General features: G+C 45.2%; 1 protein-coding gene and 1 pseudogene across 2 annotated transcripts; one reads left to right on the top strand and one right to left on the bottom strand.

Moving 5' to 3' along the window:
- Nucleotides 1-6,856: 6,856 nt before the first annotated feature.
- Nucleotides 6,857-8,554, top strand: LOC311133991 (olfactory receptor class A-like protein 4; the record flags this gene model as incomplete). The annotated part of the gene is made up of 4 exons (XM_084167611.1): nt 6,857-7,120; nt 7,497-7,760; nt 7,930-8,184; nt 8,342-8,554. 4 exons carry the CDS (start codon nt 6,857-6,859, stop codon nt 8,552-8,554), a joined length of 996 nt encoding a protein of 331 aa, XP_084023737.1.
- Nucleotides 8,555-10,660: 2,106 nt separating this feature from the next.
- On the bottom strand, nt 10,661-11,772 carry LOC311133989 (olfactory receptor class A-like protein 4; annotated as a pseudogene). Its single transcript has 2 exons — nt 11,683-11,772; nt 10,661-11,564 (listed from the first exon to the last, which is right to left on the bottom strand). The product of its transcript is annotated as an olfactory receptor class A-like protein 4 (transcript).
- Nucleotides 11,773-19,927: the final 8,155 nt, after the last annotated feature.

The following is a 19,927-nucleotide window of genomic DNA, read 5'->3' as shown; positions in this document are numbered from 1 at the left end:
ACAGTCTCAAAGAAAACCATTAGTAACACACTACGCCGTCATGGATTAAAATCCTGCAGCGCACGCAAGGTCCCCCTGCTCAAGCCAGCGCATGTCCAGGCCCGTCTGAAGTTTGCCAATGACCATCTGGATGATCCAGAGGAGGAATGGGAGAAGGTCATGTGGTCTGATGAGACAAAAAATAGAGCTTTTTGGTCTAAACTCCACTCGCCGTGTTTGGAGGAAGAAGAAGGATGAGTACAACCCCAAGAACACCATCCCAACCGTGAAGCATGGAGGTGGAAACATCATTCTTTGGGGATACTTTTCTGCAAAGGGGACAGGACGACTGCACCGTATTGAGGGGAGGATGGATGGGGCCATGTATCGCGAGATCTTGGCCATCAACCTCCTTCCCTCAGTAAGAGCATTGAAGATGGGTCGTGGCTGGGTCTTCCAGCATGACAATGACCCGAAACACACAGCCAGGGCAACTAAGGAGTGGCTCCGTAAGAAGCATCTCAAGGTCCTAGAGTGGCCTAGCCAGTCTCCAGACCTGAACCCAATAGAAAATCTTTGGAGGGAGCTGAAAGTCCGTATTGCCCAGCGACAGCCCCGAAACCTGAAGGATCTGGAGAAGGTCTGTATGGAGGAGTGGGCCAAAATCCCTGCTGCACTGTGTGCAAACCTGGTCAAGACCTACAGGAAACGTATGATCTCTGTAATTGCAAACAAAGGTTTGTTTACCAAATATTAAGTTCTGCTTTTCTGATGTATCAAATACTTATGTCATGCAATAAAATGCAAATTAATTACTTAAAAATCATACGATGTGATTTTCTGGATTTTTGTTTTAGATTCCGTCTCTCACAGTTGAAGTGTACCTATGATAAAAAATTACAGACCTCTACATGCTTTGTAAGTAGGAAAACCTGCAAAATCGGCAGTGTATCAAATACTTGTTCTCCCCACTGTATAAAAAATAAATAAAAATGAAATATATATTTATATATATATATATTTTTAAAACCAAATTATTGATTAGTGGCAATCTTACCACATCCGATAAAGAAAAGTAAAGGAAACTAGTCAACTTCAGAGCAATCAAAAAAGAAAGACCTGCAATCCAGCAACACTACAGCACCCACAAACCAATTGCTTAATTAGCACCCAATCACTTTAATTTTACAGAATAATCTTAGTGCTGGATTTCCAACACAACTCTAATCAAAACAACTCATGCACAAAAAAAACCTAATGTGCAATTCTCAATTACATCAATTGATCAGTCTGTTGCCAAGTCCCTGTCAAATGGTCACAACATGAAATATTCTATGCATACACAATGTATCTATAATATCCTGTAAGGGAAAGTAAGTTTGTGGATAGAACAGTACTGGCCTTAATTGGACTGGATCCGGGGCAGCACACGCTGTCGCATGACGCACTGGTCAGCACCTCCTCTCTCTCTGTCTCCTCCTTCTCGTTTCTCACATCACAGGAGAACAAAAAAAACAGACAAGAATTTAGTATTTTATGCACTCACTGGGTTATTTCAACCATACAATACCCTTTTAGACATACCTATGTTCACATTCGCGCTAAGAAATAAGCAAACAGCTTAACTCAGGAATATTATAAATAGCGCAATAATATTGTATTTATTTATTTTTATTTACTTTTTAATCCATCAACATAACTCTCATTTATAAATTCAATGGATCTCAATCAAATAGTTTCATAATTGAGCAACAGCCACTTAACAAACAGAATACTTTATTTGTGTGTATTCAAAGTCCTCCTCCTTCTTTTTCAGCTCTAAGTCTGCGTCTCCCAGCAGCTCAGTGCAGGCAGGGGAGTGGCATACTTGCTCTGTTTAACTCTAAACTCATAAAATCCCACGCATGCGCAGCTCATTTACTAGTGCGATATCAAGGTGAGAGGAGCTCTCCCACAGTAAATTTTCTCTAAGTCAGACAGCAGACAGACCAGCTGTCCCTCCGTTCTTTCTAACACAGACAAACAGTAACACTGAACAAAACGCACAAACCAACACAAAACATAGAACACAAATCCTACTTCGAAGTTTCTTAACTTTACTATCTTCACTTATTCTAATCTGCAGATTTATAGTTATTTTCTTATCCATTACAAATCCTCTCTATACAATCATAACGTCCTCCCGGGGGCTCATAGGTTTTAACAATGTTTTGAAAACGTTCTCTCAAATGGAGACTCATAAGGTTTTAACCGTAATTAACATATTTTCTTACAAAAACTAAAACCCCTGTTCTCAACCAAAACATATATATGTATATATTTCTAACATAAATCTTATCATAGCATGAGTCGACACACAGCTGAAACACAACAGAGACCTCTTTATTTTTGCGCAAACACACACACTCTCTTTCCCTCACACACACATGAAAAGAATGCATCCATTCATACTGTCACGATCGTCTAACAGAGATGAGGACCAAGGCGCAGCGTTGCAGGCAAACATACTCTTTATTAGAGACACGATCACAAAACAACAAAACGATAACGTGACAGTTCACGGTCTAACACAACCGACTAGAAACAAGATCCCACAAACTCTGTGGGGAAACAGGCTGCTAAAGTATGGTTCTCAATCAGAGACAACAGGCAACAGCTGAATCACATTGCCTCTGATTGAGAACCACACTGGCCAACATAGAACAACAATACTAGAATGTGAAACCTAGAACAAAACACATAGACTTTACACACCCTGGCTCAACATATTAGAGTCCCCAGAGCCAGGGCGTGACAGTACCCCCCCCTAAAGGCGCGGACTCCGACCGCGCCCACCAAATACCACAGGGGAGGGACCGGGTGGGCACTCCGCTTAGGCGGCGGATCCGGCTCCGGGCCTGATCCCCGCTCCCTCTCCAACCCCCCAAAGTACCCCTGGTCCGGTCTGGCCCCGCTGGCCGGAGCTGGACTGCACACTGGTGGAGCGGATTGCTCTAGCTCCGGCGTGAAGCATCTGACCGGTGCCGGACCAGCCACCGGTGGAACAGGCACGGGCCGTGCCGGACTGACGACACACACCACTGGCTTGGTGTGGGGAGCAGGAGCGGGTCGAGCCGGGCTGACGAAACGCACCACTGACTTGGTGCGGGGAGCAGGAGCGGGCCGGACCGGGCTGACGAAGCGCACCACTGACTTGGTGCGGGGAGCAGGAACGGGCCGTGCCGGGCTGACGAAGCGCACCACTGACTTGGTGCGGGGAGCAGGAACGGGCCGTGCCAGGCTGACGAAGCGCACCACTGACTTGGTGCGGGGAGCAGGAACGGGCCGTGCCGGGCTGACGAAGCGCACCACTGACTTGGTGCGGGGAGCAGGAACGGGCCGAGCCGGGCTGACGAAGCGCACCACTGACTTGGTGCGGGGAGCAGGAACGGGCCGAGCTGGGCTGACGACGCGCACCACAGGCTTGGTGCGGGGAGCAGGAACAGGATGGGCCGAGCTGGCGACGCGCACCGTAGACTTGGTGCGAGTGGCAGGAACAGGCCGGACCGTACTGGGAACACACACCACTGGCCCTACGTGGGGATCAGGAACAGGCCGGACCGGACTGGCAACACACCCCAGTACCTCTCGCCGTGCCTCTACATCCTCCATCCCCTCTTCGACCAGTGGCCCCCGTAACATGGCTGGGCCGCTCTATCGCGGCCTCCTGCTGCCCCGACGTCGTGAGCCCCCCCCTAAAAAATTTCTGGGAGTCTCTCTTCCCCGTGGGCCAGGCCTCTATAGTTCTCGCCCAACTCTCGCTCTTCTGCTTCCAATTCCCGCCATTCAGCTCCTCATTCGGCTTGACCCAGTCGAAGCTCTTCCTCCACTGTTCCCAAGTCCACCCTCTCTGCTCCTCACTAGGCTGCTTGGTCCAGTTCTGGTGGGATCTTCTGTCACGATCGTCTAACAGAGATGAGGACCAAGGCGCAGCGTTGCAGGCAAACATACTCTTTATTAGAGACACGATCACAAAACAACAAAACGATAACGTGACAGTTCACGGTCTAACACAACCGACTAGAAACAAGATCCCACAAACTCTGTGGGGAAACAGGCTGCTAAAGTATGGTTCTCAATCAGAGACAACAAGCAACAGCTGAATCACGTTGCCTCTGATTGAGAACCACACTGGCCAACATAGAACAACAATACTAGAATGTGAAACCTAGAACAAAACACATAGACTTTACACACCCTGACTCAACATATTAGAGTCCCCAGAGCCAGGGCGTGACACATACGGTCCTTAAAAGCATGCTTACGTCGCTCCTATTTCCTTTATATTCCTTCCTAAATTTATGCTACCTTGAGTTGCAGATATTCAATGAGAGGCTAATTCAGACATATACTTCGTCAACTATATACCGAGAGGTAACATACAATTGAATGTGTATTCTACAATCTCCAGTCCCTTCGACTGACCTGAAAATGCACCTAGTGACTCTTCAGGATTTTGTGGCCCATCTTAATGATCACCTCGTTTGAGGGCTTCTGTAGATCAGCGACATCCTAACAGTATACATTTTTCCTTATTTCCATGTCCTATTCCTTCATTCTATTCCTTTTCCCTTTAATTTTATTCAAGCCAAATATATATTCTAGCCCAGTATTATCAATTCCTATAGACACTTTTATCCTGTATTATATTCTCACTCCCCCCTGTTTGCGTTGTTTTCACACGAACTGACCAGCGCCCAAAGTTGTGAGAAAGCTCACCTTATCTGCCGGCCTCTGTAGCGGGAGTCAGCTCGCAGCCCATGATGGAACGCCGAAACAGACGCAACACGTCCCAAAATCCTCGTCGCCAATTTTCTGTGGTGGCCGAACAACGATGCTGATATGCTGTGTTGATAAGAAAGATTTCAGCGTCAATTTACAGATTTCTGCAGAATCTGGAGAACAACTAACCCAATCTCAAATATGATTATTCTCCCCGTCCTTTGTTGAAAACCTGGTATATATCCTATGTAACATAAGATGGGTGTTTTGAATAGACCAATCCCTGGCTTCCACATATCCAAGTCTCCTCTGTTTCAGGGGGCCCCTATAGTAATGCTTTCCAGATGTTTCAGCAAGGCAGAGTAAAGTTAATCTAACACACCATTTGCAAACGTCAGCCAAAATTATTAACTGTTCAGATACTACATATTTCCCCCCTTTGAGACTAATTAAATCTCGAAAACAAAAAGAATAGGATTATGACAAATAACAATTTTTATTACATCAGGCTTCTTGAGTAACTTTAGCAATAAAACAAAATGTATGGAGTGTAAACACATTTTTATGGAGTGTAAACAAATGTTTATGGAGTGTGAGAGCGAAAAACCTGTCTGGCAGCTTTCTTTCCAAATATCCATCAAACAATCAAGACAGGAAGATTATCTCACGGCCCCTCTGCCCCAGGCGACCACCTAAGTACCCCAGATCAATTTATACATTTTTATCAATGCATTTTAAGCTATGATACAATTGAATACACATGAAAACCTCAGAAAACAAAATACAACCATTTGCAAACGTCAGCCAAAATTATAAACTGTTCAGATACTACTGCACAACACTAGTATTGCCTATGGAGAATGCATTCAGAATATGGAGATCAATGAAAGATAGCCATCAAAACATATACATATTCATGTCCATTTCAGAACGCATGCCTAGATTTAAAAACACTATGATATTACAAACCTCTGCCACACCTCCGTTATTGTGATCTCGACCCTAAAAGCATAACTGGCTGGCACATGCGTTTCCCCATGCTTAAAATCTGTGTAGAGAGAAAAAAGTCTGAATTCCCCCATAGATCATAGTCCAACGCTTTTGTCTAAACAATATATAAAATGCTTTTTAGATGATCTGTTGTCTTGTTTTATCAATGGAATCATCAAGTGAGGACTTCGTATTAAGCACCACAACCAAACACACCTCTCTATTTGTCCCTGGGGGAGCTAGCGTTGCATCATAATAAACGTAGATAGCTGCTAAGGCAGCATGTTTCAATTAGGCTAGTTGATTAATCTCTTGTGTTCCATTTATATGCACTCTCAGCTCGGTAGCTAAACTCTGAGATTGAAACACCGACATTCCCATGGGTATACCCACTGAGCAAAAACTGTTTGATTCAATGTTGTTTCCATGTCATTTCAACCCCCAAAATCATTGTGATGACATTGAATCAACGTGGAAAACTGATTGGATTTGCAAAAAGTCATCAACATAAGGGCATTTCGTCGTTTTTTCACCAAACTTTTAACCTAAATCCAATTACATGGTGACATTTTCTATTGATTTCACGTTGAATTCATGTTAGTTTACAACTCAACCAATTTTAAATCAAAACTAGAAATTGAACTGACGTCTGTGCCCAGTGGGTACAGTACACCTGACCTAGCACAGGTTGGTTGGGTAACTAGGGAAAGACCCATTTGCTGTGATTTTAGGTAGATGGGTATGGCAGGAACTACTTTGTATTTATCTGGTGTCCATGGTGATTTTACATTGGTAGTTCTGCAGGAGGTTGGGCTTGTGTTGAATGCTACAAAAATAGGGAGTGTCTATACAGGTGTAGCTTTAATAGATGGGAAGCAATCAATATATATGTTTTGCACATTTGTATTTATGGTCTATGACCAACAGGGTGTTCACATTCGGAATAAAACATCTAGCAGTGGACTAGAGGATCCAGATAGAATGGAGGAGACAGTTACTGGAATATAACTGTTCTTAGAATAAACTTTTGATAACAAACTGGGAAAACAGATTAAGATGCAGAGAGACTGAAGAGTATTCTACCCAGGACTCTAACTCTAATTCTGTAGCTGAGATAGAGACCCCAATGCCGGAGTTGAGAGACTTGGAGCCGGTGGGGGTGGGTCTCCGTGTCACCACGTCTCCCACCCAGACCGTATTCTATATCATCTTGGTCCTGCTGGGCATTGTGGGTAACGCCACGGTGGTTGGCGTGATCGGGGACAGCGTGTTCAAAGACCCCAGTAGAGGACATAACTCAGACATCATCCTGATAAACATGGCCCTCTCTAACCTGCTGGTGTCTGTCCTGAGGAACGTCCTGCTGGTCATCTCTGACCTGGGGATGGAGGTAAGGAGCTGGATGGGACTGGGACTGGGGTCGGGCACTGTGGTAGGGCATGCCATGAAGAATGAGGGCTGTATGTGGGTGCTTGAGACAAGGGGGAGGAAGGTATGCGGATTGTGTGTGGTTTGGCCTCTAAGTAAAAGGGTTGTGATTATGGGATTTGGTATTTGAGATATAGGAGAGATTTGAGCTAGTCTTTGAGGAATGGTACTTTAAAATGCAAGGGCTAGGGAGGGTGGTGTGGTCTGTAACTAGAGATATGATGTGAGACAAGAAAGCAATCTGACAATATACCGTGGAATACTTACTGATAAGACCATTGTTCAGGTCGGCACTATTGTGTACACACATAAAAACTGACACCCAGCTCTCTCTCTAGCTGAACTCTTCCAGAGACTGGTGTCATGTCCTGATGGGGGTGTGGGTGTGGCTTCGCTCAGTCAACGTGTGGTCAACACTCTTCCTCAGCGCGTTCCACTTCCAGACACTGAGGCGTGTGGCCCCTCTCCCAGGGACTGTTCACGGGCCCCACAGACCCCCCAAGACCCTCCTGATTAGCCTGGGCCTCATCTGGTCCCTCAACCTGATCTATGCTATACCTGCACATATCTACTCTACCAACGGGAACAAGAACAGCACAGAGGTAGGACCCTGATTCAATATAAGCAGAGTGATAGACATTTGTGATGATGTTCCTCTTTGAATTGTGGGAAAATGTCTTACACCCCTTCTCCACCTTCTCTTCCCATCCCATCTCCTCTTCCCTCTCTCCTCCTCTCCTCTATCTCCTCTCTCTTCCCCCTCCCCTCCAGACCCTGATGGTGGTCAGCAGCACCACGCGCCCCCTGCTGGGCTGTGTGTGGAACTTCCCCTCCAGCTACGAGGGCCTGGCCTACGCCACCACCTCCATGGTGATCCACGAGATCCTGCCTATCATCCTGATGGCCATCACCAACCTGGGCTCCCTCTACACGCTCTACACCCACGGCAGGACCCGCAACCCCGCACACATGACCCAGGACGCGCCCGTCATCAAGAGGGTACCGGCTGAGAGACGGGCTGCCAAGGTGAGAGAGACTGGAGGGGATTCAGAATGATGCCTTGTTGTGTGTGGCCTGCAGCCTGCTTATTTTGGATGGAAAGAAATACAACATGTGATTTGTACCTGTAACATTGCTATTGTCGTTAAAAATAATTCTCTCCCTGCCCTCCCTTTCTCTCCAGGTGATTCTAGCCCTCATCGTGCTCTTCATTGCGTCATGGGGAACCAGCATCATCTCTATAAACTACTTCAACTACAACCGAGGTTCGTCAGCCGGGTTCCTCCTGGTTATAGCTCGCTTTGCTAACACCATCTTCATCGCCATTTCGCCCATTGTGCTGGCAGTGGGTCACCGGCGGCTGCGTGCTGTCATTAAGTCTTTTCTTACTCACTGACAGATCCCACACCCTGACACACACACTGCAACTGACATTATGGGGACGTCAGTGGAATACAAATATTACACTTGCCTTAACATAGCCTAACAATACATTAGAATTACATGGTTGTTGGCATTCCTCTGTATACGTTGGCAACCATTTTGATTCTCTTCCAGGGTCAGACTATTTTAACATGGCCACTATGAGAGACAAACCCATTCATTTATTTTTTATCACAATTTCTGTTGATTCATCAGTACTGAGGAATTGCACGTTCAGTTGTTTGGAGGAGTTTAATAGAAAAGGTTGTGGAGTTCATCATTGGAATGAAATGTGTTAATCTCTACTTGTCCGTGAGACTACGTTAACACAATTTATTTCTGGCAACCTGCCCTTTAGTCAGCGACAGAATGTTTTTTATGTATTGACTGTACGTGAGAGGGCACTCCTAGCTATAGATAGTTGTTGTTACATGTTCTGTCTTGTTTGCTCTTTAAAAACCAGTCAAATTAAAGGCCTTTATTTGTACCATCTCCCAATCTCTGAGACAGTTTATGCCAGAGGCTCCTCTACATGAAGCTCATTGAGAGGGAGTCAACAGTTCAACAGGATCTGTTTTTGAAGAATGTGAGATTAAACATTCCATTACTTTAAATGTTCTAAGGTATTTATTGGATGGGTTATTACTTATTTATACAGGGGTTTTATATACAGTTGAAGTCAGAAGTTTACATACACTTAGGTTGGAGTCATTAAAACTTGTTTTTCAACCACTCCACAAATTTCTTGTTAACAAACTATCGTTTTGGCAAGTCGGTTAGGACATCTACTTTGTGCATGACACAAGTAATTTTTCCAACAATTAATTACAGACAGATTATTTCACTTAAAATTCACTGTATCACAATTCCAGTGGGTCAGAAGTTTACATACACTAAGTTGACTGTGCCTTTAAACAGCTTGGAAAATTCCAGAAAATGATGTCATGGCTTTAGAAGCTTCTGATAGGCTAATTGACATAATTTGAGTAAATTGGAGGTGTACCTGTGGATGTATTTCAAGGCCTACCTTCAAACTCAGTGCCTCTTTGCTTGACATCATGGGAAAATCAAAAGAAATAAGCCAAGACACCAGAAAATAAATGTAGACCTCCACAAGTCTGGATCATCCTTGGGAGCAAGGTGGCCTACAAACCTGACTCAGTTACACCAGCTCTGTCAGGAGGAATGGGCCAAAATTCACCCAAATTATTGTGGGAAGCTTGTGGAAGGCTACCTGAAACGTTTGACCCAAGTTAAACAATATAAAGGCAATGCTACCAAATGTTAATTGAGTGTATGTAAACTTCTGACCCAATGGGAATGTGATGAAAGAAATAAAAGCTGAAATAAATCATTCTCTCTACTATTATTGTGATGTGTGTGATAGAAGGAGTCAGGCGCAGGAGAGTAATACGCATCCAAAAAGTTTATTCCGTCGATAAACAGTTGCGCAAGCATGCGACAACAAAACTCAGGCACAGGGGAAAATTCTACCCTGGCAACAACAAGGTAAGGATAGCTCAACCGAGCTACACACAGCTCACAACAAACAATCACCCACACAGACAAGGAAGCAGAGGTAACACTTATACAATGACTTTAATAATTGGGGATAAGGACCAGGTGTGTGTGATTAATTAGACAAGACTAGTGGAGTGATGATAAATGGATTGGCAGCAGCTAGTAAGCCGGTGACGACGAACGCCGAAACCTGCCCGAACAAGGAGGGGAGGCAGCCTCGGCGGAAGTCGTGACAATTATTCTGACATTTCACATTCTTAAAATAAAGTGGTGATCCTAACTGACCTAAGACAGGGAATTTTTTGTAGGATTAAATGTCAGGAATTGTGAAAAACTGAGTTTAAATGTATTTGGCTAAGGTGTATGTAAACGTCCGACTTCAACTGTACATGTTGACATTCAAACACAGACTGAGGGGGAGGCAAGCACTGGTTATTTAATGATTCCATTCAAAGTGGTACTCATTTATTCAGTCACATTTTTTAAAAATACATTTATATTTGCTTTAACTCTCTCCTCTACTTGGATAACCTCTCTCCTACTGAATAGTGAACACAATTTATTTTGCCTTCTTTCCCCTTGTGTCCGGAGATTTGCTTTCCTCCACTACTTCCTCCCGTTGACATTTGACCCTGTCAACACAGCCAACGATCATCCCCATGATCCTCCTCCTCAGCTGCCGTTTCCCAAAGCCACCACCATGGGGCTGAAGTCCACAAACAGAGGCAGAGAAGTGGGATACAGTCAGCAACCCCTCCACATGGTGCCCCCCGTTATGGTTATAGTATGTCACCACCGCAACCTGCAGGGCCCAGCACACCACAAACAGCATCATGATCACATGACCAGCCTTGCGTTCACTGACCACATGCCTGTCCAGCTCGCCCTGCGTCCCTCTCCCATCGAGGTGACGGCCCAGATTTGCTTGGCCTGTGTGTACAGCATAGCCATGTTGGTGCCCACCATCAGCACCAGGGGAGCCACCTCGTTGAGGGCCAGGGAGCTGGAGGTGAATGCCGAGCCCTGCTCCTCCGAGGGGAACTCCTACACACAGCCCAGCAGGGGCCTGGTGGTGCAGCTGATGACCATCAGCTCCACCGTGGCGTTGCCGTGGACGTGGGTGGTGTTGACCAGCGCCGGCAGGGATAAGGCCAGGTTGACCCCCATAGACCAGCTCCAGGCCCACCCACATCCTCCTCTGTTTGCGTTGCTGTTCCAGGGGCCCCACAGCCCCTGGCGTGGGCTGCAGAGTCACCCAGCAGCCCACGGCCCGCCACCACACCCACAGCAGCAAGAAGAGGCGGCACCAGTCCAGGGCCAGGGACACGTCCAGACCCAGGTGAGACACAAAGATGGGCACCGTGCAGAACAGAGACGTCAGCAGGTTGGCCAGCGACAGGTTCACCAGGATTGTGTCAGAGGGAGGAAGCCGACGAGACAGACTTTCAATGGCCGACGAACACCTGAGAGAGAGAGTATAATTAATTATTATACTAATTACTGTGTGATGTTATCTCAGGCTGAGATATTCCATGGCTATTGGCAATTAGAGTTCTATTTCTTTGATAGTTCTCTCCTCACCACACGGATGATCCGTATGTTTCACAGGATTCCAGAGAAGACCAGCAACCCAAACAGAATAGCATCTACATTGAGGATCTTTGAAATCATTTCCTCCTCAGCATGGTGCCACTATTTCTGTGTTATTCATTGCCTATATGTATATCTCTACAGTGGTGAGAGTTACTATTCCAGGGTGTCAATTCTACCTTTGCCTCTATCCTGTCAATTGTGAACTATTTATATAGACACATACACACACTCATACATAAACAAAGCCATCACAAAAACAAACTCAGCATCTTCAGTGTTGCTGACCTGGCTTAGGGTAAATTTACTCCAATCATTAGGCACCTAGATATGCCTTCCATGCCCTTGCCTGCTGCTTAGGTATGCAGATTTTTACTGCATTGGCCAGCAGGGAACACACACACCACTTACACTACATGGCCAGAAGTATGTGGACACGTGCTTGTCGAACATCTCATTCCAAAATCATGTGCATTAATATGGAGTTGGTCCCCCCTTTGCTACTATAACAGCCTCCACTCTTCTAGGAAGGCTTTCCACTAGATCAGGGGTGTCAAACTCATTTTAGCTCAGGGGCCACATGGAGGAAAATCTATTCCCAAGTGGGCCGGACCGGAAAAATCATGGTATATATAACTTAAAAACAACAACTTCAGATTGTTTTCTTTGTTTTAATACGATCAACATACAACATAAAGCTGGAGCCTGAGGACAGTGTGTCCAAAATAGTACAAGCACAACATCACTATTAATCATAAAACACCTCAAGTTTATTTGAAAATTCTAAAGAAAAAGAACACACAAACACACAATGCCTCAGTGATTAACAGAACTGTTTCACAGATCACAGAACTATATCAGGGTGTCATTTCTCAGGCAGAAATGTAGATAAAAATAATGAAATCCTGTTCCCCAAACAAGTGCAAGAACCACAGAGTCAAGAATAGGTTAAATATACAAATAAAATAAAATCAATTAAAAACAATAGCACATCAACATAAAAACATATAAACATAAATCTGAAAGCGTTGCTCAAACTCCCGTAACAGTCCAGTTATTTTATCTTTGAACCGCTTCATGTCTGCCACATGTTGGGTCGCGCACACATTTTTCAGACAGGGGAAGTGAGCTGCATCACCACCGGCAAGTTGCGTCTCCTACAATGACAGCTTCAACTTGAAAGAACGTATGCTGTCATAATACTGCGTGACAACTTTGTTGCGCCCTTGCAGCTGTTTGTTCAAGTTATTCAGGTGCTCTGTAACATCCACCATAAATGCAAGGTCCGGCATCCATTCTGCGGAATGAAATTCTAACACTGGTTTGCCCTTTTCTTCCATGAACTGTTCAATCTCTTCTCGTAAATCAAAGAAACGCCTCAGCACAGCACCTCGGCTTAACCATCTTACCTCAGTGTGGTATGGCAGGCCATAGATGTGGTCTTTCTCTCTGAGAAGGCTGTCAAACTGACGGTGATTCAGGCTTCTGGATCGGATGAAATTAACAGTTTGGATGACCACCTTCATGACGTTATCCATCTTTAATGACTTGCAACACAAAGCCTCCTGGTGCAAAAGTCAGTGAAAAGTAAAAAAATAACGTCCTCCATTTGCAGATTGCACTTTCTCTCTGAACTTTGTCACAACGCCTGCTTTTTTCCCGATCATTGAGGGCGCACCATCTGTAGCCAGGCTGACAGCGCGGGACCAGTCCACTCCGACCCTGTCCAGCGCGCCGACGAGTGTGGTAAAAATATCAGCTGCTGTCGTTGTATCTGTCATCGGCACCAACTCCACGAACTCCTCGGTGACGGTCAATGTGTCATCAACTCCGCGGATGAAAAAATGGCCAGTTGTGCAACATCTGTAATGTCCGTGCTTTCATCAATTGCAACCGAAAACGCAATAAATGACTTTAGTTTTTGCTTCAACTGGCTGTCCAAATCCACTGAAAGATCGGAAATCCTGTCTGCAACTGTGTTTCTTGTCAGGCTGATATTTGCAAAAGCCTGCCGCTTTTCAGGGCACACAATCTCCGCTGCCTTCATCATGCATGTTTTTACAAATTCACCCTCACCAAATGGTTTTGAAGCCACTGCGATTTCATTAGCAATGAGGTAGCTAGCTTTCACTGCAGCGTCACTGATGTCTCGGCTGTGAGTAAACACAGACTGCTGTTTCTTCAGACCCGCCAACAGTTCATTCACCTTCTCTCATCTCCGCTGTCCTTGAAAGTTGTCATATTTGTCGGCATGAAGACTCACATAATTGCGACGAAGGTTATATTCTTTCAGCACTGCAACATGCTCTGAACACACCAAACATACAGCTTTCCCATTCAATTCCGTGATTAAATAGGATGACCATTTTTCTTGGAACACTCTGCGTCCACTTTTCTCTTTTTTGACAGAGACATATTGGGGCAATGAGGGTGCCAAAGCACATAATGTTAAAAGTAGAAGCCGTAATAAATATCGCGGGCAAAACAAAGTAGCTCATTGGCTGCACGTGCTTGACCTACTTGCTCTGCCCCGGTATAAACAGTTTGCTTGCTTAACGCAATTGCTATTGGACGCAATTGGAACAGCAGTTTATTTTATTGAAAAATTGCAGCGCATTTTTTTTTTTTCAAAATCATCTCGCGGGCCGGATTAAACCCGTTTGCGGGCCGAATCCGGCCCGCGGGCCGTACGTTTGACACCCCTGCACTAGATGTTGGAACATTGCTGCGGGGACTTGCTTCCATTCAGCCACAAGAGCATTAGTGAGGTCGGGCACTGATGTTGGGCGGTTAGGCCTGGCTCGCAGTATGTGTTCCAATTAATCCCAAAGGTGTTCGATGGGGTTGAGGTCAGGGCTCTGTGCAGGCCAGTCAAGTTCTTCCACACTAATCTCAACAAACCATTTCTGTATGGACCTCGCTTTGTGCACAGGGGCATTGTCATGCTTCAACAGGAAAGGGCCTTCCCCAAACTGTTTCCACAAAGTTGGAAGCACAGAATAATCTAGAATGTCATTGTATGCTGTAGCATTACGATTTCCCTTCACTGGAACTAAGGGGCCTAGCCCGAACCATGAAAAACAGCCCCAGACCATTATTCATCCACCAAACTTTACAGTTGGCACTATGCATTGGGGCAGGTAGCGTTCTCCTGGCATCGACCAAACCCAGATTCGTCCGTCGGACTGCCAGATGGTTAAGTGTGATTCCTCACGCCAGAGAACGCGTTTCCACTGCTCCGGAGTACAAAGGCGGGTGAACTTTACACCACTCCAGCCGACGCTTGGCATTGCGCATGGTGATCTTAGGCTTGTATGCGGCTGCTCGGCCATAGGAACCCATTTCATGAAACTTCCAACAAACAATTATTGTGCTGACGTTGCTTCCAGAGGTAGTTTGAAACTCGTAGCGAGTGTTGCAACCGAGGACCGACGATTTTTACGCGCTACGTGCTTCAGCACTTGGCGGTTCCGTTCATTGAGCTTGTGTGGTCTACCACTTCGCAGCAGAGCCGTTGTTGCGCCTAGATGTTTCCACTTCACAATAACAGCACTTATAATTGACCGGGGCAGCTCTAGCAGGACAAACATTTGATGAACTGACTTGTTGGAAAGGTGCCATCCTATGACGGTGCCACGTTGAAAGTGACTAAGCTCTTCAGTAAGGCCATTCTACTGCCAATATTTGTCTGTGGAGATTGCATGGTGGTGTGCTCGATTTTACACACCTTTTAGCAACGGGTGTGGGTGAAATAGCCGAATCCACTAATTTGAAGGGGTGTCCACATACTTTTGTATTTATAGTGTATCAACTCATACCACAGGCCACATCAACAAGACATGTGAGGCTGACTAACACCTGATACCGTCTATACTATAAAAGATATACAAATAGTTTCATGCCAATCTTAGCTCATTTGAGAGGGGGTCCAGACATGTATTTCTTGGTTGCCCTGTAACAAACCTGGCTGTAAATTGTCAATTCAAACAAATAAAACATGGTGAAATCTACCCATTTTAAAAGGGGTATGTGATTGTGGCAGATATCTGTTGGCCCATACGTGTATGTTTAGCTGTTTGTGTGTTATGTCATGATCCCCCACATTGTTAGCTCCCATTGCTCAGAGGGGCGGATCGTAGAGAGGCATCATTAGACTCATTTACCCAGCATTCCCCAGGGCCTTCCCAGGGGTCTTATTAAAACCATCCCCTCCACTGATGCTGCAGTATTATTCATTAATCACACTGTTCCGGTCCTCTCCCTTGGCACTACTAGCTTGCTGGCTTGCCTATTTTTTCCTTTTGGGAATGGACATATAATCATTACCTTCAAAAACCTCCACATAGAACTGCTGAGTCGAAATTGATCACAGATTAAATGTTCTCAAATTAAAGATCTTCACAGATAGATATTAAGCTTTTTGTGACCATTATAACTGCAATTAGGTGTTGTTAAACTGTGAGTTGTATTACCTATATGATGATTAGGCTATTCCTCAACAAAGCAATGAATGTGTATTTAGATTGATTATCCTTGTTCTAATTCTGCATAATCATTCCAAAAATTATACTATTTTAAAGAAGTTATAAAGAGGTTGCTTAACTAAACAGACAATGTTTCATCAAAAACTTCAGAAGTGTTTGAAAGTGTGCAAAAGAAACCTAGGTTTGTGTTCTAGAATGTTGTAGACCTACTACAATTATTACCACTTGAGGTCGCTGTAGGTTTGGAAATTGCATCACATCAAAACAAACTATAGCCTTTACATTATAGCCTACCACTTACAATAACCAGATGCTAGTTAGTATTGGTAACGTCTACCTATCTCATCACGAATGTGTTATCAACTCTTGTCAGAGTTAATTGCTACAATTTTGAATAAGTATGAATGTATCATGCTTATTAGGCTATTACAAGAAAATGATGCCTGAAAATAAGAAACACATTTTTTTGCACAAAACAATCTCATTATATTGCATTTCCAATAAGCTGCATGACTTGATAGCATGGACAAAATACTACACACAGCAGCATTGACGACTACAGCCTAACACAATGTGGGAGAAAGGAGTGGGAGTTAAATGGAGGAAGGTCGGATGGGTGGAAGGATGGAAAGGCACAAAAAAACAGAAAGGGTGGCAGGGAGATGAAGATTGGAGTGGGGGGGACTTGAAATGATGACTCATGTAATTGACCGCTGATGACTACGCTACAAACATTCTGTCAGACACACAAACGCACATGCTTCCTCACGACAACCATCAAAGACAGCCAGACAAGACTGAGACAAAGGTGACTGAAAAGATAACTGCCGCCGTCTTCGTTCTCGAAAACCTAGACATGTAAGTTCTCTTCTCAATAGCCAAATTGCATCTTACATTGATTGCTGTTTACATGAACCATTCTAATAAGCGGTGTGACCTAATATTGGTCTGTTGAGTTGTGTGCATAACCAACATTTGGTGTATGGCTTAAAACAAAGCATGCGTAAGTGATAGTCTGGCTCATTCTCTAAAAGTGTGGTCTGTATCAATCATCCATCTAGTATTCTATGGTATATCATTTTTATTGTCCGATTTTATCGTAGATTGTTCTTGTGCTGGACATATCGGGGGAATACAGCGCATTGATGGTGGTGTACGATTGTGTCATGGAAGCCACCTGCCCCCGTACCTCCCTTTCTCGCCTCGGATCTCCGCTGACAGTAACTGTGCTGTCCACTATGCATTTGCACTAAATACAGTGAAAGTGAACTGGTAAGAGGAGAAGAAATGAAAGGCCAACCACGGCTGTCCCTGGTTGCCTTCTCGGCAGTACTGTTCTGTGTGTGCCGCGCGACAATCGTCTCCAACTGGACACGCGGCAGCCGCGACGCGCAATCACCATCAGCATCTTCATCAGACGAGGGAAGCGAGAAGGACGTGGGTGTCTCCCCAAACTCTGGCCAACAGCATATCTACAATGTTGATTATTTCAGTAAGAATGAAACAATGGGCACACCAAAGCCGCAGGGGGACCTCAGCCATAGGAATGGCACTATCTCCATCAAAACCAGTAGAGGCAATACAGGCACAACTATGATATTTGGCAGGCCAGACCATGTGCAAGGTGGAACAGGTTGGGCCATGGATGTAGGAGTGGCACCAATATGTGCCTACCGGGTGATGGAAGGGGGAATCGGGGGGCGGCTGTGTTTTCGACACACACAGCTGGGGTTCAGGTGTCGTCGTGGAGACTGCCGGACTGTTCCGTCTGCAGGAGGGTCCCTGGTGGCCAACATTTTGACCAACGGCAGCGTGCTGCTACAGTGGACATACGAAGATCTGAGGGGAGAGGCTCAAGGGACAACCAAAGGAAACACAGCTGGACATGACCTACGTAAACAAGAGACAGAGACTAGAGAAACAAGTGTAGAGGGACAGAAAGGGGCCCCTGGGACAGGGCTTGGGGAAGAGAGCAGGTTTGTGACTGCCCCACCAAAGAGGGTATTCAGTGGACGACGTGTCAGAAGGGGTGGGTTTGGGCTAAGCTGCTGGTGGAACGGGAGCTACACCCAGTTTGAGTGTGCTAACACCCATCTTGGCTCTGGTTGCAGGGACTTCATGCTGACTGAGCTGCATGAGAACGTCCCCTACCGCATCTGCCTGCATCCGCTTGCCTCCACCCTGACCCCACCGCCCCACTCAGAAGGAGCAGGCCAGAGGGAGGACTGTGTGGAGTTCACTGTCTCACCCTTGGACATGCAGGACATTGTGATTGCCATGACAATGGTGGGAGGAGCCATATGTGTGATGCTGGTCATCATCTGTCTGCTGGTGGCATACATCACTGAGAACATCATGAGCCCCACGACACAGCACTCACACTCCACATACCACACACACTCTCACCACTAATGTCACTCACACAAACATGTAACCTTATTCCACAATATCACACTCATTTATTTTAATCCCACAACTAAATCAATACACTAAAAACCCATTTATGTAACATACTGTGGTTGAACACCCACACACACGTAATAAAAATCTCACTCAGATTCAGGGCATTGCACCTTACACACCACACCAATCTGCAAGCTTGTGGAAGAATGATGAACTAAGCCTCACAACAGACCACCACACTTTCAAGTAGTATTAAATACTTTTCAAATGATAGGGGTCAGAGAATTCCCTGTGTGTGCATTAATGTGTGTGTTTATTTTCCTCTTGTGTATTTATCTCATTAGCCTTTCTGCTAGTAATCAAAGTGCTCTGTATTAGCGATAGTAAGCTGCTAGTCAGTAGACCTACCTAAGAGTGAAACATGTTCCATAGTTGAGCAACGTTATGAACCAGTATTTAGAACGATTCCTCTCTTCTTTGGAGTCCAGTTATAATGCCTTAGACCGCTGCGCTCCCGAGTGGCGCAGCGGTCTAAGGCACTGCATCTCAGTGCTTGAGGCATCACTACAGACCCCCTGGTTTGATTCCAGGCTGTATCACAACTGGCTGTGATTGGGAGTCCCATAGGGCGGTGCACAATTGGCCCAGCGTCGTCCAGGTTTGGCCGGTGTAGGCCGTCACTGTAAATAAGAATTTGTTCTTCACTGACTTGCCTAGTTAAATAAAATAAAAAATATATTCGCTATGATTACCTCTGTTCAGTGGTAAGTAATAAGTGCAAGCCAAGTAGGTAATTTATTTAATGATTTCTTCCTTTTTTACCTCAGAGAGGGTTAATTTAATTAATGTCAACAATGCACCCTCAGGCACCCAAGAATGATTCCTATTTGCCTTACCTTCTCCTGGCTGTAGAGATGTATACTGAACATCCCTGTTAGTGAGCATTTCTCGTTTGCCAAGATAATCCATCCACCTGACAGGTGTGGCATATCAAGAAGCTGATTAAACAGCATGATCATTACACAGGTGCACCTTGTGCTGGGGACAGAAAAAGGCCACTCTAAAATGTGCAGTTTTGTCACACAACACAGTGGGCCTGGCTCCCAAGTGGGTGGGCCTATGCCCTCCCATGGCTGCACCCCTGCCCAGTCATGTGAAATCCATAGATTAGGGCCTAATTTATTTATTTCAATTGACTGATTTCCTTATATGAACTGTAACTCAGTAAAATCGTAGAAATTGTTGTGTTTATATTTTTGTTCAGTATATGTTGTACACCTTGGACAGGCTGGTCTGCTCTGCAGTCTGCCAAATATAATGTGCCCAACCTCTAGTTTAGGAGGCCCTGT

This window comes from Coregonus lavaretus, assembly GCF_964263955.1.
Source record: "Coregonus lavaretus genome assembly, chromosome: 8".
Lineage (NCBI taxonomy): Eukaryota > Metazoa > Chordata > Actinopteri > Salmoniformes > Salmonidae > Coregonus > Coregonus lavaretus.
Note: the sequence above shows the minus strand (reverse complement) of the source record. Positions and strands in the feature narration are given on the sequence as shown.